The 23795-nt window shown below is 42.7% G+C and overlaps 1 protein-coding gene across 1 annotated transcript in view; it reads left to right on the top strand.

Moving 5' to 3' along the window:
• Positions 1-23786, top strand: part of Fbxo32 (F-box protein 32) — a 35757-nt gene extending 11971 nt beyond the window's left edge. Inside the window, exons 5-9 of the mRNA XM_008838012.3 lie at positions 11528-11621; positions 12450-12634; positions 18227-18409; positions 18741-18884; positions 19850-23786. Coding sequence (XP_008836234.1) covers positions 11528-11621; positions 12450-12634; positions 18227-18409; positions 18741-18884; positions 19850-19939 — 696 coding nt within the window. The 3' untranslated portion in view covers positions 19940-23786. The remainder of the gene's footprint in view (positions 1-11527; positions 11622-12449; positions 12635-18226; positions 18410-18740; positions 18885-19849) is intronic.
• Positions 23787-23795: the final 9 nt, after the last annotated feature.

Below are 23795 nucleotides of genomic sequence, written 5' to 3'. Positions count from 1 at the left end.
TATTTAATAACCACATGATTAGAAGAAGCATTTCATTGCAGTTTTAACATACTCAATAATAATTTCCAGAGCAAGGATACACCTCTTTCAAAAGTGGCTGTAAATTTTTAGGTTCACAGTTGACTTAATACAGTTATACAATATTGAACTCAGTATAAACCCTTTAAATAATCTTAAAGCCAGAAAAATTACTGAATGCTTCCAAAATTGATAGGTTCAGAACCAGTGGGAAAATATTTCTATTTTGGAAAGAACAATGTTTTTTCCCCCTTCACTGTCAGAGGTCTCTGTAATTTGAGAAATAATATGTTACTTGTATAGAGAATTTAACCATTTAATGATAGGCACTGTTTTTGAGGGTTTTCTTCTTAGGAACTCAACCTGCTTCCCATGTAGTCTTCTTATCCTTAAATCAATTCTGCAGAGTAACTTGCAATCTGCTACCCTGTCTTGCTGCATTGACCAAATGGTGTTTTAATGCTACTGGGATTGTTTGGTTACACTAAGGAGCTAAACCAATTCTGGAGGCTTTAGAGATTTAAAAAAAAAAAAAGTTAAAGTTAAAAACATTTAAAGCCAAAGTACATTTTTTTTTCAAATTGCATATGTTTATGTTAGCTGTCGTCATCTTTTTAAAAAGTATGCAGCAGTAATAAGAGACAGGCAATACCTCTGTCTCAAAGTCTGCTTGCTCGTTGTTATCTGTCAACATGAAAATTTCATGGAATTTTTAGGATCTGAAAATTTTTCACTAAATTGGAAAGATGTGTGCATGATGTGTATGTTGTTTTAATTGGTTTCAAACCATGTTCATTGCCCCCATCCTTCTACACACCCCAGTAAATTAAATAGAGTTTTGCCCTATGTGTTTCAAAGATCATCTAAAATGTTTAAAAGTGGCAACTTTCCTATTTGTGGAAGGACATTTCCAGAAGTAGTTTACAGGGATGGGGAGAAAACTCAGTCAATATACGGTTTGACTTGCAAGCCTGGTGACCTGAGTTCCATTCCCAGAATCTACATTAAGAAAAAGGTGGATGACACCTGAGGAATGATACCCAAGATTGTCCTCTGGTCTACACACACACACACACACACACACACACACAAACATGCACACACATAAACACTTTGCCTTCTACCTAGAGACCAGAAGCTTCCAGAGCTTTTGGAGATGAGGAAGCAAAGGTCAGGGAACCGAGTGATTTGCACAAGGTTGCCTAACCTAGAAGAGATGCAAGGGAAAGAATACCTAAACCTGGGCTCTGACCTGAGGACCCATCATTGTTGCCCTCTACCATATGCTCAGATGGAAAAATGCCTGCTGTCTTTTAGGTTTTTATTCTAAGTTTTATTAATATTATATTGTGTGTTGTGTGACATACTTTTTCTGTTGTTGTGATAAAATATCACGACCAAGGCAACTAACAGAAAAAAGAGTGTACTGGGGTTTATGTTTCCAGAGAGGTAAGAGTCCCTCATGGTGGGAGACATGGCAGGAGGCAGCTGGAGCAGAAAACTGAGCACTCACATCTTCAAGCAGCACAGGAAGCAGAGAAACTGGAAGTGGGACATGGTATTGAACTCTCAAAGCCCACCTCCAGTGACACACCTCCTCCAGCATGGTCACACCTCCTAAAGGTTGCATGACCCTCCCGTAACAGCACCACAAACTGGGGACCAAGTGTTCAAATACTTAGAGCCTATGGGGTCATAATCATTCAAACCACCACATGTGTGTTTATGTATGATGTGTGAATGTGAGCGGGGATATACACATGCTATAGGACATGTGTGGATGTCAGAGGATAGGTTTCAGGAGTCAGTTTTGTCCTTCCACTGTGGGTCTGAGGGATTGAAGTTAGGCCATCAGGCTTGTGCAGCAAGTGCTTTAGTCCATGGGACCATCTTGATGGTCCCCTCCCTTTGTTAATAACACAGAAAACTTAGACAAACATGCACACATACACACAAGGACCATGATGCCATGAGACCCTTGGTTATCACTCTCAGTTCTTCTATGGGATGAAAATCAAACCAACCACCTGGTAACTATAGCTGCCAATGTCAATCCAGGACGTCCATGAAGAACTTGACTATCAACTTCCTGACTTGGGCAACCTGGCCCCAAACTGTGTGCTGTCAGATGTGAAAGAATGAATAAAGCTGTAGCCCTACCCTCTCAGTCCCTCTGCAGCAAAGAACATCACAGCTTCAACCAAGGCTCATTCTTATTTTTTTTCCACATTACCATCTTAAGTCTATTTGAATATTTCTAGCAAGTTACTGCATTCCTACCACCCCTAAAAAGCATTTTCTGAAAATATGTTTTAGTTTAAGTAGATGAGTGGTTTGGCAAACAAAAGACTGAATATGACCCAATGAGTCAAATTTAAACCCAGGGCCTGAAATTAAGGGCATATTGGTGCCAAGCCCCAGTGGGTTGTGATGTGCATAATAGCCTGGCCCTTCATACAGTTTCCTCAGTCACAGTGACCTTGGATTAATTTGGTGTTGCACATACTTGGTGGTCTTCTGAGATGGAGGGTAGCCTCAGCCATCAGGGTGTTAAAACTTGTGGTATCTGAAGGGAAAGAGGCCAGGAGCAACAAGTCAACAGCAGAGGCGTGACCCTATCTTGAAATGACTCTCAGAAATGACTGTGCATTGTCATGTTTTTGTATTTTTCTACCTGACTTCTTTTCTTATCCCACCTAAAAGAAGAATAGGGTCAAAATCAAGCCCATTTCTATGAGAACTCAGAATCTAAATATGTACTAATATAGGTCCCTGAGATTTATTTTACATTGAAATCCACCTTGGATTTAGACTGAGTCGATCCTTATCACAGGATGATAGGCCAAATTGAGGTGGTGAACTCAGTTTTAAGTAGCAGCTTAGTGCCCTTCCAAAGAGGGATGCTCCTGAAGGCATTGGGTGTTGTGCTGTGACCTAGAACTCAAAGGCCTCCTGATTCTACTGAAGGTCCCCAGTATCAAAAAGCAAAGAGTTGACATCATCCTCCTGCTATAACCCAATTCATGGTAGAATTCTTCAAGTGAATTCTTTGAAGCCTGTACTGAATAGCTTCAGTTGTCAACTTGACACACCTGGTTAGAGGGAACCTCAATTGAGGAATTTTCTCCATTGGATTGGCCTGGGGCCATGGGGGAATATTTTCTTGATTATTGAGTAATGTGGGAGGGCCCAGCCCACCATGGGCAGTGCCACCCCTGGGCAGGTAGTCCTGTATTGTATAAGAAAGCAGGCTGAGCACAGGACAGGGGAACAAACCAGTAAGCAGCTATCCTCCATGATCTGTGCTCCAAGTTCCTACCCTGAGTTCCTGCCTTTGCATCCCTTGATAATAAACTGTGCTGTAAACAAAATAAACCCTTTCCTCCCCAAGTTAGTTTTTGTCAGAGTATTTTGTCACAACAATTGAAGGCAACTAAGACAAATTCCTAAACAGTATTGAACCCACATATCAGTAGTGTGCCTTGGCCTCTTGAGAACTGTGTGGGACCATGCCTGTGATGTCAGGCACTCCTGGGCCCTCACATCAAGACACAAGTACTTAAGCAATCAGTTGAGTTTGGTGCTGTCTAGGAGCATTAGAGATGGCTTCTTCAAAAAAGGAGAACCTGAGATCCTGCTTTCATGAGGGATGGCCAGGATTTGGTCAGATGGAGAGGTAAGCAGAAGACCTTACAGAGGCAGATGGCCTTGTGGAAACCTGGAAATGGGAAGGGCTGGGAGTGAAGGAAAGTGAAGATGGATTGAAGCTGAGGACAGTGTCATGTTCAGCCTTATAAGCCATAGGTTAGGTAGGCTTGGGGTAGCTAGGATCTCAACTTAAGCAGAGTCACTGAGATAGACATGACTGCTCAGGTTGATACAGCAGGAATCAGGACCTCTGTGGAAGTTCTGAAGTATCTGGGATAGATTAAAGGTGAAGAGACACGTTTCTCTTGGCTGAGGATACAATTAATTCATATAAACTTGGACCTCCTCACTATTTTAACTCCCTTAGTTCGAGAGCTATTTCATTTGCAAATAATATTTACCCAATCTTGACATGCCTGGAGATTATTAATGTTGCTGAAATTTTTCCTCTTCCAACCTGTCAGTGTTCAAGCTCAAAGTCAGGACAAAACTTTCCAGGTTTGTAATCTGTGTTATCCACTGAGTAAATAAGAACCTTGGAAGTGTATGGCGCTCAGTACAGGCAGAGGTGCTGCCTAATGTAACTGAAGGCTCATTACAAAAGAAACAGCCTTCCAGTGGGCACCAGCTTGGGTATAAGCACGTAAGGCTGGGACTCTTCCTCACTTCTGATCATGCTGGCAAGTTATGGAAACCTCCTTCCTAGAAGATGGAAAAACTCAGACACAAATAATTTCTTAATAATATCCCATGTGAGACAGTATGCTTGGACAACAGCCTCATTGTCGACCTTCACATGGTTTTGACCTTTTAAACTAATGGGCAAGGGAAACCACTTTTGATCAATGGTTCTGAAGGCCTGATGGTTAGTGTCCATGTGGAGCTCAGCGCTGGCCCTTGTACAAAGTGTTTGAGATATGTTTTTCAAGATAGGTAATTTCTCCCCTAGGCCCCTCATGCCACTCTTGTATCATCACTCTGACACCAGTACCAATGTGAGTGCCAGCCTAAAGGTTCAGATCATCAACCAGTGTGTCATTCGACTATCATGAACCCCTTTCTCCAAAGCAGCAGGGCTTTCAGTCAGCTGTTTCCAAATCCTTTCCACATATAATTGTCTTTGATGCTCAAAGACAAATAAAAAAATAATGTGTTGAGCAACTGGCATGTGACAGGGAGCAAATATATGAAAGTCAAATAAAACTATACATAAAGGGGACAGAGGAAGTCAGAAGGTAAGATGGCAGGGCAGAGGAGGAGGAAGGTAAGATGGCAGGGCAGAGGAGGAGGAAGGTAAGATGGCAGGGCAGAGGAGGAGGAAGGTAAGATGGCAGGGCAGAGGAGGAGGAAGGTAAGATGGCAGGGCAGAGGAGGAGGAAGGTAAGATGGCAGGGCAGTTGGTTTTCATGTAAGGTGTCAGGAAAAGTCTCTCTGAGTTCCAGCCAGGTGACATTTGAACTAAGACCTGAGGGATGAGATTGTGCCCAGCATCTGAAGATGTGGCAAAGACAGAGAGGCCCACAAATGGGAATGAACTTGGCCTGTGCAAGGAAAAGAAGTTGGACTACATAGCTGGGGCAGAGCAAGTTTGGAGCCACTGTGCAAAATGAGACTGGAGAAGATGGGAACCAGGAGAACTTTTCCAATTATGGAAAGGAGCTTGGGGCTTCTCAGCCATGCAAGGGAAACCAACTGAGGGTTTTAAGTGATGAAATGTCATGAACCAATATACTTTTAAAAACATAAACGCTGGGCTGGAAAGACAGTTCAGAGGGTAAAGGCTCTTGCCGCCAAGCCTGATGACCTGAATTCAATCCCCAGGATCCATGTAAAGGTGGACTAGAGAACCAACTCCCAAAAAATTGTTCTCTGACCTCCACTTGCATACCACACACACACAATGAATAAAGAAATGTCAATAATTTAAATATGAGCACTAGGATTGACTGAAGGGAAGTGAAGAGAAGAAAAGCACTTTTGAGTAAAGGACAATAGTAGGGAAATCACTTCTGCCTCTTGCTCTCCACACATCACATTAAACTGCAGTTGATATGTACTCTGAGATTTGCTACAGGGCAGTGTTTGCAACTAGATTTTTCTCCAACTCATCATCTCCAAAACTGAAGGGCAGGATGTGGTTTGGGCATGTGGTGACCACCCCCACCTTCCAGTAGCACAGCCTTATTCTTTCACTGCACAGTGAGTCCCTACACACCACGGCAGATCCCCACACTGCCCACTCAGTTATGACAACCGTGATACTGTGATATTTAGGAACAGTCCAGAGCCCATTTCCCTATTCCCCATCACTCTTTGCCTCTCCTTCAATACAGCCACAAATTACTGGCACCTAGGCTAAAATTTGCCCAGCAGAAAGCAGCTACTTCCAAACAAGACATTTTCCTCCACTCTGTTCTTCTCTGTGGCTAAGGGCAAAGGATCCAATTGGCTTAGTCATCTTGGTAAACAAATTGCTAGATACAAACCTACTCCCTGGGGCATACAGCCCTCTTAACACCAGAAATGAAATGAACAGATTCATCCTCTGCATATTGGTCTCACATGACACTATCTACTGGTTCTGGCCAGTGGAGTCACATTGGTGTCTGAGGTAGACCCCTTGATTAACTCAAAGCCATTGCCTCTTTCTAAATGTTCTAGTAATACTTTCTGGGCATTATTTATCCTTAGTGTGGAAAGCTGATTACCAGTCATACCACAATACTGATAAACTTCCAGTCTCTTTTCCCAGACTATAACAATTCTTGGTATTGCTACTATTTTTAGAATAAAATTTGACCCTAAGTGCCAAATTGATTCACATTCACCACTGTGGTCCTTATGCTATAAAATAGATATTCTTGCCAGGCGTGGTGGTGCAGGCCTTTAATCCCAGCACTCAGGAGGCAGAGGCAGGTGGATCTCTGTGAGTTCAAGGCCATCCTGGTCTACATAATGAGTTTCAGGCCAGCTGGGGCTATTGGGAAACCCTGTCTCAAAAAGATAAAAAAATAAATAAATAACATATTCTCTGTTAGGCTCAAGTTGTGACTCCCCCATTCGCTACTTAACTTTTCTGTGCCTCCCTGTCTTCACTTCTCAGATGGGGAATCTACCTCACCAGGCTGACGTTGAAAGATTAAACAAGATCATACAGGTGGGGCACATAGCACCATCTCTGGCACACAGTAAATACCCATTGTTAGCAAAATTTGGTAGAGGCATCTCTGCAAGCCATACAATGTATGAATGTTAGCTTTTGTCAATAGAGAGCTGTTAAATACAACTCCAAATAAAAATGCCAAAGGAATGTTAAAATCTGAAAGCATTTAGCTGACGACACACACAGTTGAAATGCGGGGACTTTAAACAAGCTGTGCTTTGCTCTATTAGTTCACTATCTGCCTGGCAGTAATGTTATCTAGCTGTCTCTGTATTAGGTTTAAAAGCTAGTGATACTAATCTAGTAGGCTTATTCTCGGTACTGGGAATGCTTTATGAACATATTTGATCTTCACAGAAACTCTGAAGTAGGCATCATCATTCATTATGTACAGTTTATAGATGGGAAAACTGAAGCAGTCAGTTTGACTATGAAGCCCTCACAATCTCTATGATATATACCACAAGTGACCCAAGGGCCACAACTGATGTCCCACCCATTTTTACAAATAAAGTTTTGTTGGCACACACCCATGCACCTTCATTTACATATTATCTCTGATTATTTTTGTACTAAGACAGAGCTTTGTTACTGAAGACCCTATGACCCATCAACCTTAAAACAATATCTGGGCCTCTGCAAAACTTTGGCCACCCCAGATGTCAACTTTAAACTTCCCTTTTAGGCTAGAATTGGCAGAATAATAATAATAATAATAATAATAATAATACCATCACCTTGTTTTGGCACTTGCACTGTTTTTATATTATTTATCTCACTTGACTCTCATAACAATCCTGTAGGTAGTCTTTTTATTGGCTAAATTTAGAAATGAAAAACCAAACTAGATGACTAGATGGTAAACTCCATGAGTCTAGGGATCATGTGTTTTGTCATCATACCCTGTCATCTGCCTCGATGCTAGGGCAAAATGGATACTCAGAGATACTTGCTAAATGAGTAACAGTTGTATAGGTCACCCAGAGAATCCAGTTCTCCTATTCCAGGGCTCCACAGTTGCCCAGCTGTAAAAACAGGGACTTTCCCCTCAGATAGGGTGAAACAGAGAAGATTGACGTGTCATCCTGCTGTCAGTTGACAGTTTTGCTGCTGTATTCCTCCCCCTCTTCAGTCAAGGAAGAGAATTCCAAATGCTTTTTGTTTCCTCTGAAATGTACAGTCTGCAGAGGTTTCTTAAATGCATAGTCATGGCCTGCAGAGATTTCTTGTCCTTCCGATTGGAGCATTTTTAGATGAGATGAATACTGACACCCTCAGAAGCTAGTGGTCACATGGCCCCCATGGTTTGGATGGCTTTCCGGCTGAGTGCCAGCTGCCCCCTGCCTCACCTCCCACCCAGCGATGAGTCATAGTGTTCTGGGCTTTTGTTTCCTTTCATCTTGCTTTATACTAATCATGTGAGGCTTGGGGTATTAATAAACCATCAGCCTGGTCTTCTAGAGCCTACTGTTGGTCCCAGAGAAAATGAAAGGTTTGTGTTTTTCTCTTCTCTGTCACGTGCTGGTAGATGACAGAACTAAACCAGACAGGCACAAAGCACTCTGTATGGTCACTGTGGATAGATGTAGCCTCTGCTGGTGTTTTAATATCTCGCCTATCAGCATCACTTCCTCAGCTCCTGACTTCCAACTTTAGGTCACTATCACTAATCACAACAGAGCGGCACCTCCTCCTCTGAATCAGGTGGCCACACTGCCGCCTTGCACATGTGAAAGATACCAAGCCAGGCAGGAAAAACATTCAGGGTTTAGAACGTTTTTTCTCTCCAACTTAAAAATTGTGTTCAAGAAACTAAGTCTATATATGGTTTGACAGGGATCCAAAGGGCTCAGTGGAGACAAAATTTTTAAATTAATGCCTGGGAAGCAGAGGTGCTCTGAACCACCAGAGGCCAAGGCTGCAGTCTCCTCTGCAGGCCTGCTTTTATTTCTATTTCTTCTGCACTTGTTGTTCTTGCAGTTCAAATTTTTAGATTGCATTGTTTCTCCCCTTTGCCTCAATTCCAGTATCTAACACAGTATTGCTGAGTGACCTCAGAGGAAGTCAGCCAGGGGCCTGGCAAGATGAAATTCTCCTAGAGATGTTTTTAATTTTTTTTTTATGGGGGCTAGAGAGATGGCTCAGTGGTTAAGAGCACTTGCTACACTTACAGAGAACCTAGTTTTGGTTCCCAGCACCCACATGGCAGCTAACAACCATCTGTAATGCCAGGGTATCCAATGCCCTCTTCTGGCCTCCATGGGCATTGCACACATGTGGCACACTTATAGCCATGCAGGCAAAACATTCACACACATAAAATAAAAATAAATAAATTTTTAAAAAATTTTATGTTCTCCCAACTCCCACATGACAGCTAACAGTCATCTGTAACTCCAGTTCCAGGGTATCTGATACCCTCTTCTGACCTCCATGGGCATTTCAGGACACAGGTGTTACTCACATACATGGAGGCAATACACTCATACACATAAAATAAAAATAATAAATAAAATATATTTTTTTAATTTATGTTTATGAGTGCCTGCATGTATGTATGTGTACAACATGCATGCCTGGTGCCGGCAGAGGCAAGAAGAGGGTATAGGATCCCTTGGAATGGGAGTTACAGACGCTTGTGAGTAATGGGAACCATGTGGGTGATGGGAACCAAATTCGGTCCTCTGCAAGAATGTCAAGTGCTCTTAACTGCTGAGCCATCTCTCTAGCCCCATTAGATGCTCTTAGAAAGTTTCCTAGGGCTAAGACTATAGCTTAATTGCCAGAGTGCTTGCTTAACATCCACAAGGTCCTGGGTTCAATCCCCAGCACTTCATATAGGTTTGGTGGAACAAACTTATAATCTGAGCACTTGGGAGATAGAGGCAGGAGGATCAGAAGTTCAAGGTCATCCTCAGCTACACAATAAGTTCAAGGCCAGCCTGGACTACATAAGACCCCATCTGAAAAATGTGTTTCCAGCTTGAAGAGAGCCTATTCAGTTTTGTGATGGGAGAGAGTCAAGGGTTCCTTTGAGAAAGTTTTCTAGGGGTAGGGATTCCAAAAATGAGGGTCTTGGTCTTCCTTTTCCTTACTTATTTTATTAGCATGTGTTAATTGTACATAGCAATGGGCTTCTTTATGACATTAATCATATTCATCTCTATCACCTTTCTTGACTCTCTCCCTTTTTGGAGTCTCTGTTTTCAAAGTCCAGCTCACTAAACCTGAGTCTAGTTAGTTTTTCATAGGGGCTTGGTTTGTCTAGTTCTGATGAAGTTGTTTTAACTTTAAGGCAATCCTTTGATACGATGACTTTGAAAACATACAGTCGTTTTCTTGAATGGGAAAAGATATGGTTAAGTCATCTCACTGGTTGTGGAGTAGTTCATAAAGTTTAGACTTAAATTTTTTATTCCATTTGTATATTTCTTGTGTGTATGTACACACGTGTGTGCTCACATGTGTAGGCATATGTGTGGGGGGGTGTCACATGTGTGAAGGTCAAAAACAACTTGAAGGTTTAAGTTCACTCCTCGAAAGACCCATGTGGGGCCTGGAAATTGAACTAAGGTCATCAGGTTTGGTGGCAAGTGCCTTTACCTGCTGAGCCAACTCACTGGACCAAGTTTAGACTCTTGGGCCTCATTTTATTCATCTGAGAAGTGGGTTGAACTAGATGATCACTAAGACCCCTTGTCATTTCATTTTTAAACAAAGAGAATCTTTTATTTGTTTTTAATATTATGCCATAGCTATACTGAATTTTGCTATAAAAGGATAGATTGAATTAAGGTTCACCAACTTCAGTTATTATCTTCATTTCTTTCATTTTTGTTTGGTAATAATAGGAGTAGTAGGAATGGCCAGAGTCCTTCAACAAACAAACTAACCTTTATCTAGTGCCTAATTTGTGCTAGTTCCTATGCTAAGTGCCGTATGTGCACTCCTCCTTGAAAGCTCACAACCTTGAAGACCCTGAGTATTACTTGTAGACACATAGAACTTGGACAGAAAGATACATTTAGTGGCATACCCATAGTCACAGAGCTTGTAAGTTACCAAAGCAAAACTTCATCACAGCTGATGGCTACAAAGATTCTCATTTGTGTCTCCAGGAAGAACTGAACATTATGATTCTAATAAGCAGGCAGGTTTAATGATACGCAGAGCAGGCAATACGTGAAGAAGAATCATCCTTTCCATGGAACACACACGATCACCAGACATGTACTTTACAGCACCCTGAAAGCAGTGGGCGGCAATGGGGGAAAGTTCAGGTGGGGGCAAGAACAGTTACCACTTGGGGGTGGTTATCCAGAACTCCAGTGTTCACAGATCATGAGAAATTTTGTTCCCTTCGGTATACTGTCAGCTCCCCTTTCTGAAGTAGGGCAAGTAGACTGGATTAGTCCTCACTGAAGCCCAGACTCTTTATATGTAAAAGGGAAAAAAGCAATTAAATATTCAGCCTGACTCCTGAGTTTTGAATTACCCCATTTATCTTTTCACTTTGAGCATTTTTCTTGCTTGGTGGCCCTGCCTGCCATTCTCTCTCTCTCTCTCTCTCTCTCTCTCTCTCTCTCTCTCTCTCTCTCTCTCTGCCTATATCTATGTGTCATGTGACTCAGAAGTGAAGATTAGAGGAGAAAAATATCTCTGTATTCTAAGCCTGGCAACTTCTATTTTTATCCACAGCTGTTGGAACTGATAGCAAAGTCACAGCTCACATCCCTGAGTGGCATCGCCCAAAAGAACTTCATGAACATTTTGGAAAAAGTAGTACTGAAAGGTGAGCTCTCTTGTTCTCTCTCACCCCTTTTTATAGGCTTGGGGATGAGCAGGTGGATTTTCTGATTGAGTACTATGTCACTAGATTTAAAGTAACATGAATGGGTGAAAGTGAACAGCTTCAGCTTCATTTCAGGGGTACCAGATTCTAGTTTAGAAAAAGGTGTCACCCATACCCATGGCAAAGAACAAGACCACCACCCTCCTGTCCTTTGTTTAGGATTATGTTTTCCCTGCTTTAAATGCGACTAGCTTCTCAGAACATGCATCCTACTGTTCACTGTGGAGCTTCTAGATTCCTAGGAAATAGAGTCCTGTGCAAGGCTGAATAGAGGCACAGAGTGTTTGAGCTAGAGGAGACCTTAGATGTCTGGCTCAACTGGGTCATTTTACACATGGGGAAACTGAGGCACATGAAAAGTTATTTGCCTGTGGTCACCCAGAGATTCACCAGACAGAATTAGAACTGCTGAACTCCAGGCTTCTGAACCTCAGAACCGCAGTCCTTCCACTGACCATCTAAAAGATGTCACCGCTGAACAAAAGAAGCAGCTTTCTGATCAGGTGGACCACTGGCCCTGGCAGAACAATGGAAAGAGAAAATGGCTCTTTAGAAACCCAGGGAGGAGAGAACAAAGAGGGACCTAGATAGTGGAAACTCTACCTGTTAGCCTGAGTGCAGGAGCTTAGTCAAGTGTAGAATAAACACCAGTGAGAAAAAAACAAATCCTAAGAGGCCAGCAGACAGTGAAGAAGAAAAGGCCACTTGTAACAAGCACAGAGTTTCTATATCATAATGCTGATTTTTTCTTCTTCTTTCCCATTCAAGTTCTTGAAGACCAGCAAAACATTAGACTCATAAGGGAACTACTCCAGACCCTCTACACATCCTTATGTACGCTGGTCCAGAGAGTCGGCAAGTCTGTGCTGGTGGGCAACATTAACATGTGGGTGTATCGAATGGAGACCATACTGCATTGGCAGCAACAACTGAACAGCATCCAGATCACCAGGGTAAGCACAGGCCCCACCCTACACCATCACTTCCTCCACTCAGATGCTGGGCAGTGCTCCAGGACTTAAAAGTCCACCCTGTTGATGGAGAAGCTGGTCCTTTCTGCTTTCATGCCTCATCCTTGTGCTGGGGGTAGGCTGGTGGGGGGCTTCCTGATAAAGGAGAGTAGGATGAAGAATTTGGCAAAACAGGTTCAAAGAATATGAAAGATGAAGCATAATGGAAAAGTGGGGACGTAGCTTTCCAGAGCAGAAAATGCTGGCTGTCCTGCTGAAATCTGCAGTAGGGATCAGAAATCTCTCTGCCCATTTCTTCACAAAGAATGAGCTGTTTACAGCTTTGGGATGCTGTCTTGAATATAACAGAGCCAGGAAGACTGTGGCTTGTAGAACTGGTACCAGCCTTTTGAAATTCTAGTTCCATTTATTGATAGAAATGACAAAGGAAGCCTTTGACTCAAGACTGAACATATGTCTAGGAACATGCTGAGCAACTCTTACTCAAAGCCTGTGTGTTACCAGCGAAGTACAGTAGCTACATATATGGGCCATTTCTTTTGACTTTCAGAACATAACTCACCCTTGGCACTTATTTCCTTAACAGTAAGCAAGAAGACTAAGATACACACAAAATTGTGTGAAAGTTGCTGGCCTAATCTCTCAGTGCTCACTAATGGACAGGCATACTCCGGAAGCTCATACAGCACCTTCCTTACTTATCTAATCACCGACGGTTGGCTAAGTGGCTTTTGGGACCCAGGCTGATAAAGTTGGGCACTGCACCATGTATCAGGAGAAGGTAGCGTGCAGAAAGTCCCGGGACCTCTTCTAAATAACTAACTTGTCATGTGACGTTTTCAAAAAAGCACATTCTTTCCTTTACAGTTAATCACTTCTGTGCCTTGGTTTCTTAAACTCTGAAGCAGAGGGAATAATTAGAAATCTTGAGTTATGTAACTTCATTAGAGTCACTTAGACTACAATGCCCCCACTTGCACATGCCCACATACTCAGGTGGGTGCACACAGATAGGCACATGCTTGCAAACACATACATGCAAAGCCCAAATGCAGGTCATCTTTCAGAAACTATCCTAATTGTTTGACTAAGAAAATGAAGCATTTATTAAGAATTGTAACCTGACTTAATCTAATAATTTGCCCCATTCCCATCTCTGAAGTATAGGCATAGTTTAACAATGTACATTTAAGACTGAAATTCCGTTCTCCTTTAACACGGAAAATTTATATATACTTCTTAACCTGATTTCTAACATTCCCTGTGGCCTGGGACTTAATACTTCCTGCCTTGATCCCAGGAGAAAATTGTCCATCCAGTGATACAAATGAACAAAGTACATTCACTCAAAGAACATCTTTCCTCCGGCAACTTCAGAACACCCACTAAATGGTCTCATTTGCCCAGAGCTTTCTGTTCCCTTTGGCCACCCCAGATGAGCCACCCTTGGCCACATCTCCCATTCCTGCATTTCCACAACCTTACTTCCTCAAAATCCTCCTTAGTTGGTCCCCAAACACTCTTAGTAGTAGCCATTGTAATTGTATTACCTTTCATAGGATGGGGTTCAGGTGGGCCCCAGAAAAGCCCAGTGGTTCTCCCAGCACTACACAGCAATTAGGCTGAACTCTGAGTCAGAAGCCTAGACTAGTTATTCCAAAAATGACCAAGCGTGCTAACATCAGTGGTTTCCGTCTAGCTTTCTTCCAACTAGGATCCAGCTTCTTTTTTAAATCATTTTAATCCAATAAAATGCTATGCAGAAGAGGTCCAACACTGAATTTCATCTCCCTCCCACTGCGTTTGAGGTGCTCCAGCTGAGCCCTACACTTCCGTGTGCACAGGCATCTATCTATTGGCTCACAGCCTCCATATCTACTGAAGCTTTGGTCACACAATCTTCTTCAGAACAGGTCCTGCTCACTAAAATGATCTCATACACACACACACACACACACACACACACACACACACACACATCCACTGGTTTATAAACCCCAAAGAGAAGGACAGTGTCCTCTTCTCTATAACCTGGCACAGGCAGTCAGATTTCAGTTAAAGGATAATGCTTATTTGAAGGGACGCCTCCTCCCACTGCCTGCTGAAGTACTTGTTCAGGGTTCCAAGGAACACAATTGGAAAATTTCATCCTGGATTACGGATGACATTGATAAATTACCAACTCAGGATTTGGGCAAGTTATTCAAGCTCCCCATGCCTTGCTCTCCTCGTCTGGATATCCATCTCATAGCCCTGTATGAGAGTTTACATAGGTATGAGATTTCACAAACTAATCTCCAGAGAGCAGCTGGAACAGTACCTAATAGGTACTAAGTACTGTAAATGTGTCAGATGTTATGATCAAGGGCTTGCCTGTGTACACACTGTAAGCCCTTCCTATGCGTTAACTAATCAAGTGAATAGTTATAATTAGGATAAATAGCTGAAATTGACTGAGCTGTGCTAAGTGCATCTATCCATTATCTCTTCTGCCCAGAAACACTGTAAGATATGCCTTTCCTCTTTTTGTAAATGAGAAAAATCAACCTCAGTATCCACAAAGGGATAGATTCCAGGACACCCAGAAGATACCAGTAGATATCATGGATGCTCAGGTTCCTTGTATACAATGGCGCAGTGACTATATATGCCCTCCCCACACCCTCCTCTGCACTGCAAATCATCTGTAGCACACTTCTAATACATACTAGACTGCTGTATACATAGGTCATGAGGACAAGAAAAAGCCTGTACATTTTCAATACAGATGCATTTTTCTGAGTATTTTCAATCTGCAGTTGGTTGTGTCCAAGGATGCAAGAACATGGAGGGCAGAGTATAGTTTCCCTAGGGCCTCTACACCAGTAGCATCTGGCACAGAGACTCCAACACGGGCTGTCTGCAGAGACTGCACTTTTAACCATGCTCTCTTCTCCATTCTGTCCTCTGCCCGGAACCCATCAGGGCTGTGATCTGTATTCTGAGAGTTGTACTGAACCCCATGAACCAGAAGACCTTTCCACATAAATTCCCAGCTCTGAAGAGGCACGGTGGCTCAGGCCTGTAATCCCAGCACTTGAGAAGTAGAGGTAGAACAAGTTCAGGGTCGACCTTAGCCACATGAGTTTGAGGCCAGCCTGGGCTATATCAGATCCTGAAGAAAGGGAAGGGAGGAAGGAGGAGGGGGGAAGGGGGAAGGGAGGGGGGAAGGAGGGAAAGAGGCAGGAGGGAGAGAAAGGGAGAGAGAGAGAGAGAGATATGAGTACACTAATTGCTTCAGTCTGGACTCTATTTTATATTTGTCTGAAAGGGAAGCATGTTATTCCATGAAAATATTAAGGTGACTTTCATAATAAATGCTTTCTATTTGCCAAAGTTCTGTCAGTATCATCCCAGCATATAATCTTGTTTGCCTTCAAAATCTTCATATCTAACTCTTTGGAGCCAATTTTTATTGGCAAATGTGATTCATATAATAAAGGATGAAGGACAAAATTAAGAGAACTGGTTTGTAGGGGAAAATAAAATATAATTATAGTGCTGTAGACAAGGCAGTGTTTTGGAAGGGGGGGCAAACAAAGGGATTTCAGCCAAATGCTTGACTAGAGCCGCCAGAGTGACGTATTTTTCTTTTATATGTTTATATTCGAAAAAGAAGCAGGCATGCAAGCAGTTAACCATCTATCAGAAGTAAGGGCTTGGCATGAAGTCTGGGCAAGGATTTTGGAAAAGTTCAGGTTTGAAAATTTAACAGAGAACTCTGCCAAGCAAACTTGCCTTTAATAGGAGTTAATGTAATAATTGGCCTGGGAGTTTTAACCAAAAAAGTAGAGGCTTTGAAGTGCTGGAAACAAAGAGAAAATCCCATGGCAGTTTTATTAGCTCATATGATCAACAGCAGATGATAAACGGCAAATAGGTTTAGGGCCTTCTGCGGTCGTACAAAGTCCTGAATGTTGCAAATGAAAGTTCAGCCCAATGGCCTGGGGTAGAAGCGAACAATGAAAATTGACGCTTCTGATGAAACAGGAGGCCTGAGTCACTGCAAATCCAAGATCCTTACAGCTGGAGGGATCTCCAGTATTGTAAACAAAGTCATTTGAGACCTGGGGAAACTGAGGCCCAGATTTCCCTAGGATGCTTGTCTAGCATTCAGATCTACTGCTTGCCCATTCTATGTTCTTCCCAGGCCTCATTCACTCTTCCCAACAATCCCTGCTTCTTAAGGCCCCTTGCTATTGACCACCTTCTCACTAGTACCTGTCCTGCCTGGCAGGGGACATAGGCAATAGCTAAGACCAAATGACACTTGGAATCCCAGTAAGGCTGGTACCAAGTGACCCCTGGAGTCTCCCATATTGCTGGGCTTTGTTGTGCTTCCTATAGTTTCTTCCCCTAAATAATTCCTATTCCCAGGGTATTTTCCCCTGAGCAATTCAGCACCAGGCCATAGTAAGCACTAAGGGCTGTTTGTGCTGAGCAAGTCTTCAGGGTGTACAAGTTGGGTCCTGCCTTCAAGGATGTAGGTCTAGATGTGATTTCTTGAGCTTATTAAAATTTAAAATGAGATAATGCTCAAATATAAGCTCAGGGAGGTAGTCAACATTCCTCCAGAAGCTCGTGATTAATTGCAAGTATGCCATCCCCAAATGCGCAATTTTTAAAATGTTCCATGGGCCCCAGCTTAAGTTCTGAAAGGAATGTTCCATTCAGGGTTTCTTTGAGAAAGGTTGGTGCTACGTAGCAGAAAAGGGGGTGTTACAGACAGACTCTGAAAGAAATTATAGGAGTTCTAGGGAAGTGTAATGAATGTAGCCTAAGGGAGATAGATGCATAAGCACAAAAGGTGATCAAAGGAAAAGGATTTGAAAGGGGTCTGAGGGGCAAGAGAGAGCCAGAAGGATGAGGGCATTGCACACATGTAGAGAAGGTGTGTTTGGGTGCCAGTGGAAAGCTCTGAGGTCTCACAGAGGGCAGGGAGATGGGAGGCCAGGTGTCAGCCTGGGGCACTCTATTCAGGACTTCAACACTTTGAGAAGGTGGTGAGTCTCACATTTTGAATGGTGAAGAGAATGAAGCTCAAAAAGTCACCATGTTGCCATGCTCCAAGGGATGGTCCCATACCCACACACATATGGGCAGCACTAACTGGATGCAGTGGATTATGGAAAAAAGACAAAGTTGGGAGGAGGTCATGTTGATGAGGATATAGGAGGAGGTGGAGGAGGGAAATTCGTGAGGATATCATCATGTTTCTTTGTACATACACAATGAAATTATATGAAATTCTCAAGAATAAAGAAAAATTATAATTTTAAAAGAATCCAACATAGACTGTTTGGAAAATCAAAAGTTTGCAAACAGGGAAAGCCTGCTGACACTCCAGGCTGTTCTCTAGGAGGCCCAGCCATGATCCTGCTTCTGTAGGTTGGACAGTGAGCATTTCTGCTTTTGGTATCTGGTTGATGAGCCAGCTTGAGAGTGGAGGACCAGGGGCAGTGGCAGTCTTGGAGGGCATCACCTGGAGAATGGCTCTTCTCTGACACCCGGCTTATCATCATCTTCTCCCTGCAGCCTGCCTTCAAAGGCCTCACTTTCACGGACCTGCCTTTATGCTTACAACTGAACATCATGCAGCGGCTGAGCGATGGGCGTGACCTGGTCAGCCTGGGCCAGGCAGCACCGGACCTGCATGTGCTGAGTGAAGACCGGCTGCTGTGGAAGAAACTGTGCCAGTACCACTTCTCAGAGCGGCAGGTCAGTGGGGCCCATGGCCCACATCACAGCACTCCTGTTCTGCCCCTACCCTAAAACCTATCCTTCTCAAGCGAGAAGAGGGGCTACAATCACTAGGAAGGCATCAAGAGCCACCTGTTTCTTACAAAGGCTGGTTAAAAGCTACTGAGTAAGTTGGGAGAGCTAAGAGAGCACTGTTTTACATCTTGATCACTTTTCTCCCTGCATATTACAGGGTCCATGAAAAAATGTAGGGAGAAAAAGTGACAGAACTTTTAAGAAAGAGAAAACCCCAAACTATCCTCTTGGTGAAGAATTCTTCTGAAATTACTCTCCTTCATCTGATTTTTAGATCCGCAAGCGATTAATCTTGTCAGACAAAGGACAGCTGGATTGGAAGAAGATGTATTTTAAGCTTGTACGCTGTTACCCAAGGAAAGAGCAGTATGGGGACACTCTGCAGCTTTGCAAACACTGCCACATTCTCTCCTGGAAGGTATGTGTCTCAGAGGCGGCTGCCAAAGACCTGAGCCAGGCCCTAAGAGCCAACAATACCAGCAGTGTGAAAACAGTCATTTGCTGTTCTATCTCAGCCCGATACCCATGGGGAGGGTAAAACTGACTCAGTGCCTGGGCAGAGAAGAGAGACTCAAAGACCTTCATTTCCTTTACCCCTTTATATTAATTTGTCTTTGTAACCCATTCACCCCCATACTCTCCTAGCTTTGTGTGCATAGATGCAGATATACATATATGTATATATAAAACACTAATTCTTCAGTGTTTCTAGTGTTGCAGCATTATTTCTTGGTGTATTGATATGTTTGTATATGTACATGTATGCACATGCATTAGCATGGAGGACAGATGTCACCGTCTCATGTCTTCCTCAATCACGCTCCACCTTTTTTTTAGATACAGAATCTTTCACTAAACCTAGAGCTCACCAATTTGGCCAGACTGGCTGACCAGTGAGCTCCAGGGATCTGTCTCTGCCCTCACCTCCAGTGCTAGGGTTACAAGATGATGCCTCCATGCCCAACTTTTATGTGGGTGCTGGGATCCTCCAAACTCAGGTCCTCATGCTCACACAGCAAGCACTTTACCCACTGAACCCTCTCTGTAGCCCCTATTTCAGAAATAATTCTTTTTGAAAAATGTATTTGTAATTATGTATATACCTGTGTATCTGTGTCTGGGTATATGCATATGAGTACAGTGCCTGCAGAATGCAGAAGAGGGCATCATATTCCCTGGAACTGGAGTCACAGGTGGTTGTGAGCCACCCACAGTGAGTGCCAAGAACCAAACTTGGGTCCTCTGCAAGAGCAGTATGTGCTTTTAACCACAGCCATCTCTCCAGCCCTTACAGTGACATTCTTGACAGAGAACTGTTTTGAGGTTGGGCAGTGTCTTACAGTGCCTCTGAGAACTCAGTTCTAACAATAGCACTTTTTGCAGGGTACTGACCATCCGTGCACAGCCAACAACCCAGAGAGCTGCTCCATTTCACTTTCACCCCAGGACTTTATCAACTTATTCAAGTTCTGAATCCCAGCACATGACAACACTTCATAAGGCCCCCTGCTGATTGGATGGCTGGAAGTTTGGACACTTCGTTTGTAAATAGTGTACATTTTAAATATTGGCTTGAAACTTCTGAGATAAGTCACTGAGAGAGAGGATGTTGGAGGGGAGAGATGCAGTTGCCAATGGGAATTTACAAATGTGAACTTTGAATTAGAACTGGTACAGAAAGCAGAAATACTGTAGATAGACTTTTCTCCCCCAACAATTTTCCAGCAAGACTATAAGGGCAAGAATTCTATGTCAGCTGTGAAAGTGGAATTCTCTTGATGTTCGTGGAAACTCCTTTATAGTTCCCTAGGAAGAAAAAGGCAAAACTCAAATACAAGATAGAATGCTCTTTGTTTACAATGTGAAATTTCTGTTAAGACAAAAATAAGGAAGAAAGAAAAAAGGGATGCTACGTGTGAGAAATCCTCGGGCTTTTTGGGTTGGATTTGGGGTTTGTTTTGAAAAGGCAAAGAAGTACCATCCTTCTGAAATCTCCATGGGCATAAGGCCTTATCCTATGAAGATGCCATACAATGGTCTACCTCTCAAAGAACAGAGCGCTCTCTGACAACATACATTATCTAGCAGGCAATGTCTGTGTTTCGTGTAAGTTTTTTTCATCTGTAAAGTGATTTAAGATGGGAAGGATGATGGAAGAAAACTTTATGGGTTCTGAGTTCCTTTTTAGGCAAATAGAGTCCCCTTTGGAGTTCCCTCTTTCCTCAAAGTACCTGTGCCTTTATCTTTCATATCATAGCTCATTTAGGGAAACAGAAGGCCAATTTAAGAGCAGTCCCAGGAGTCATGAAAAGATAGAATTAGACACCTTGTAGATGTGAAGACTTCACTCTTCCAGCATGGCTTCCCTCTTCTGGCTTAACTTCCAAGCTTGTCCAGCTTCCGTGGGTATCTTCATGGAAAAGCAAATGTCTGTAAACTGATTGGCACCCAAGTGCTAAGGCTGGAGAGAGAAATTTTTCACACCAGCCAGTTAAACATTTTGCCAGCTGCTGCTCTGTCAGGGGGAGGGGGTAATGAACTGAGGCACTTTGTTTTCTTTAGGTCCAACATCAAACTTGAGTCTTCTTGAGCTGGGACATTTTGCAAGCATGATTTAAAATAAAGCCTGGGGTCCAAGCCAAATAGAGGGAAGATTCATCTTAAGCTTGCTTCAAAGCTGGATAGTTAAAATGAGGAGAGTTAGAGATCCCAGGCAAATATGAGCAAGTCACTGTGGAAGAAAGGAAATCTCAGGACTTAAGGAGTTAACTGTCAGATATTCCTGGGGTGGGGGGAATGTTTTTATTTTTTACTTTTTATAGAATGTTGCTTTTCTACAATGTACATATATTTGCAGTTATATTTGCTTTTTTATTTCAAAATAAAATTGCCACCCTGCATGCCCTTGGCAAATAAGCAGAAATAGGAATTTGGCCCACATACATGTTAAGGGAGAGAATAACCAGAAGCATTGATGCTCAGGATGGGTGATCCCTGAAGGAGGGGAAAGATGGCTGAGCAAGGACAGAAACAAGGCAAGGGACAGCTAGTGACTCAACACCTCTTCCTTCAGTACAACCTGTGGGTCAGCTCCTCAGAGGGCAGAGTCTGCAGTGTTCCCTCTGCTGTGTTGTGCTTGCACCAGAAGTTCTCAGTAGTTCTGTCTTCATCATCATCCCCCTGAGGGAGGGGGAGGGCTTGACCTGACTTTAAGCTTTCATAATGAGAAAAAATGAAATGTGAAAGAAGATTCTGATGTATAAAGTTGAACTTTGGAGGACTACAAACATCGTCACAGCTAAGGGTTTTCTGTTTGAGATTTTTTTGTGTGTTTTTGTTTTGTTTTGTTTGTCTTTTAGCTCATCTCCCCAGAATCAATTTTACATGAAGACTGCAGGGCCTAGACTGTTGAATAAAAAGCCACCTGTCTCATAATTTTCAGATTCTCTTAAATATCTCACTTTCCTTAAAGGGGTGAGGTGGGGGCTGGATCTGCCATTGCTATGAAAAGTTCTAGAAACTTTGACTCTGAGTGACATTTATTTTGTTGTTGTTTTGAGACAAGATCTCCCTGAAGCCCCCACTGGCCTGGAACTCACCATGTAGTCCAGGATGGCTTTGATTTCAGGGAGATCCGCCTGTGTGTGTGCATATCTCCTGAGTGCTGGCTGAGATTTAATGTGCTCGCCACCACACCCAGCTCTGAGTGACACTTTTAGGGTTAGGGCTCATGGCCTTTCACATCTTCTCACCAACTTGCCACCTCTGCTCTGTCTTGCTGTTCATAGGGATGGAAAGCCATTGGTACTTTGGGATTTACAGTTCCAGAAACTTCACCTGGTTTGGACTGTCAGCGTAAAACTAATGAACCAGTCTCATAAAGAATGTTATCAGTACACAAAGTCATACATCATACCCCAGGCAACAACTTGTGTGTGTATAAAATGACTCCTACCCCCAAGCAATAAGCCTGCAGATTCTCCATGACCCTTGGTGTGATTAGTTGTGGTGTGTAACACAAAGAAAGTTTTTAAGGATGAAAAAGAAGAAATGAACATTTATGGGTCTCTTTCATTGAGAATAGAAAATAGGAAAGGAGTGGTAGGTGAAGAGGGAATGGGAGAGGAATAGAGATGGTGTATGCTTGATGCTGTGGTATGGGGACGTGGAGGGAGAAGAACAGGCAAGATAGCCATATCAGGCCATGGCCAGAACCCCACAAGGAAAGGAGTGAAAAAGGAAATTCTTGCTCCTAGACACTACTAATCTGTAGAATTCCTCTTGCCAGACACACCCAGAACTCCCAGACCTAAAACACAAAAACTAAGAATCCCTGTCTCAGAACTGATACAAAAGCAAGAGGAACATAACGATAGAAATTTTTTGCTGGAAGGGAGGGGATGCTGTTCCATTTATTGTATCAACCCACCCTAGCTTGCACCTTGTAAAGCAGAACTAGAAACTGATATCCATTATGAAGTAATTCAGATGTCTAGAAAGAAAAGAGTTCTGTCCAAGCCACATGAGCAAATCTAGGGAATTGGTAACTCAAGGGTTCAAGGGCAGTCAGCCTAGAGTCTCTTGAGAGGATATACCATCCCTTGTAGAATTATATATACATATATATGAAGATTAAGAGTACCCATTTTATAGCAAGAGCTAATAAAAGAAAAATAAACCAAATGACATTTTCAACTAGATCATGCCATTACTGAACACTGTTACTTCGAGCAGGTGAATCAGTTGAATGGGAGGGAGGGACAGCATCAAGGAACCAGGACTACAAGGTAGAGCCTCCAGTATATGTGATATGAAAAGGTATTAGTGATGATCAATTTCACATTGAAGTGGCTTGGAGGAGATATGTTTTTAAGGGACAAGAGTTACATTGCAAAAGCTCTCAACATAGGAGCAGGTCTGTTTGTGACAGAAGCAAGGTGGTGAGTGTGTATTTTGTTATTATCACAATGCTCAGTCTTGTGTCCTCAAAAACCCTTTCCCATAAGAAGCTTGTTGCTAATACAGGCTCCTTGTTTCTGTTACTTTTATATGGAAGAAGAGAAAGGGTTTGGAATTTTATTTGTCTAAGCAAGTGATACAAGTCAGAAAGAGGTAAATCAGTGCAGGAGCTGTTCAGCTGTGTATGGTTCTCAGCATTCAGCACAATGTTTATTATAAAACATGCACCTGGGTTTATAATTTTTGCCAGACTGTGGGCAATAACATCTTGCTATGCAAACACTATATTTTATGTGTGAAATTTTTAACTGTAATTTTATGTGTGCATTTTTAAACTAAACATCATTATTTTCTATGTTGATCTGTGCAT

This window comes from Nannospalax galili, unplaced genomic scaffold, assembly GCF_000622305.1.
Source record: "Nannospalax galili isolate Female #2095 unplaced genomic scaffold, S.galili_v1.0 scaffold17, whole genome shotgun sequence".
Lineage (NCBI taxonomy): Eukaryota > Metazoa > Chordata > Mammalia > Rodentia > Spalacidae > Nannospalax > Nannospalax galili.
The sequence above is the reverse complement of the archived record's forward strand: the minus strand, read 5'-3'. Positions and strand labels throughout refer to the sequence as shown.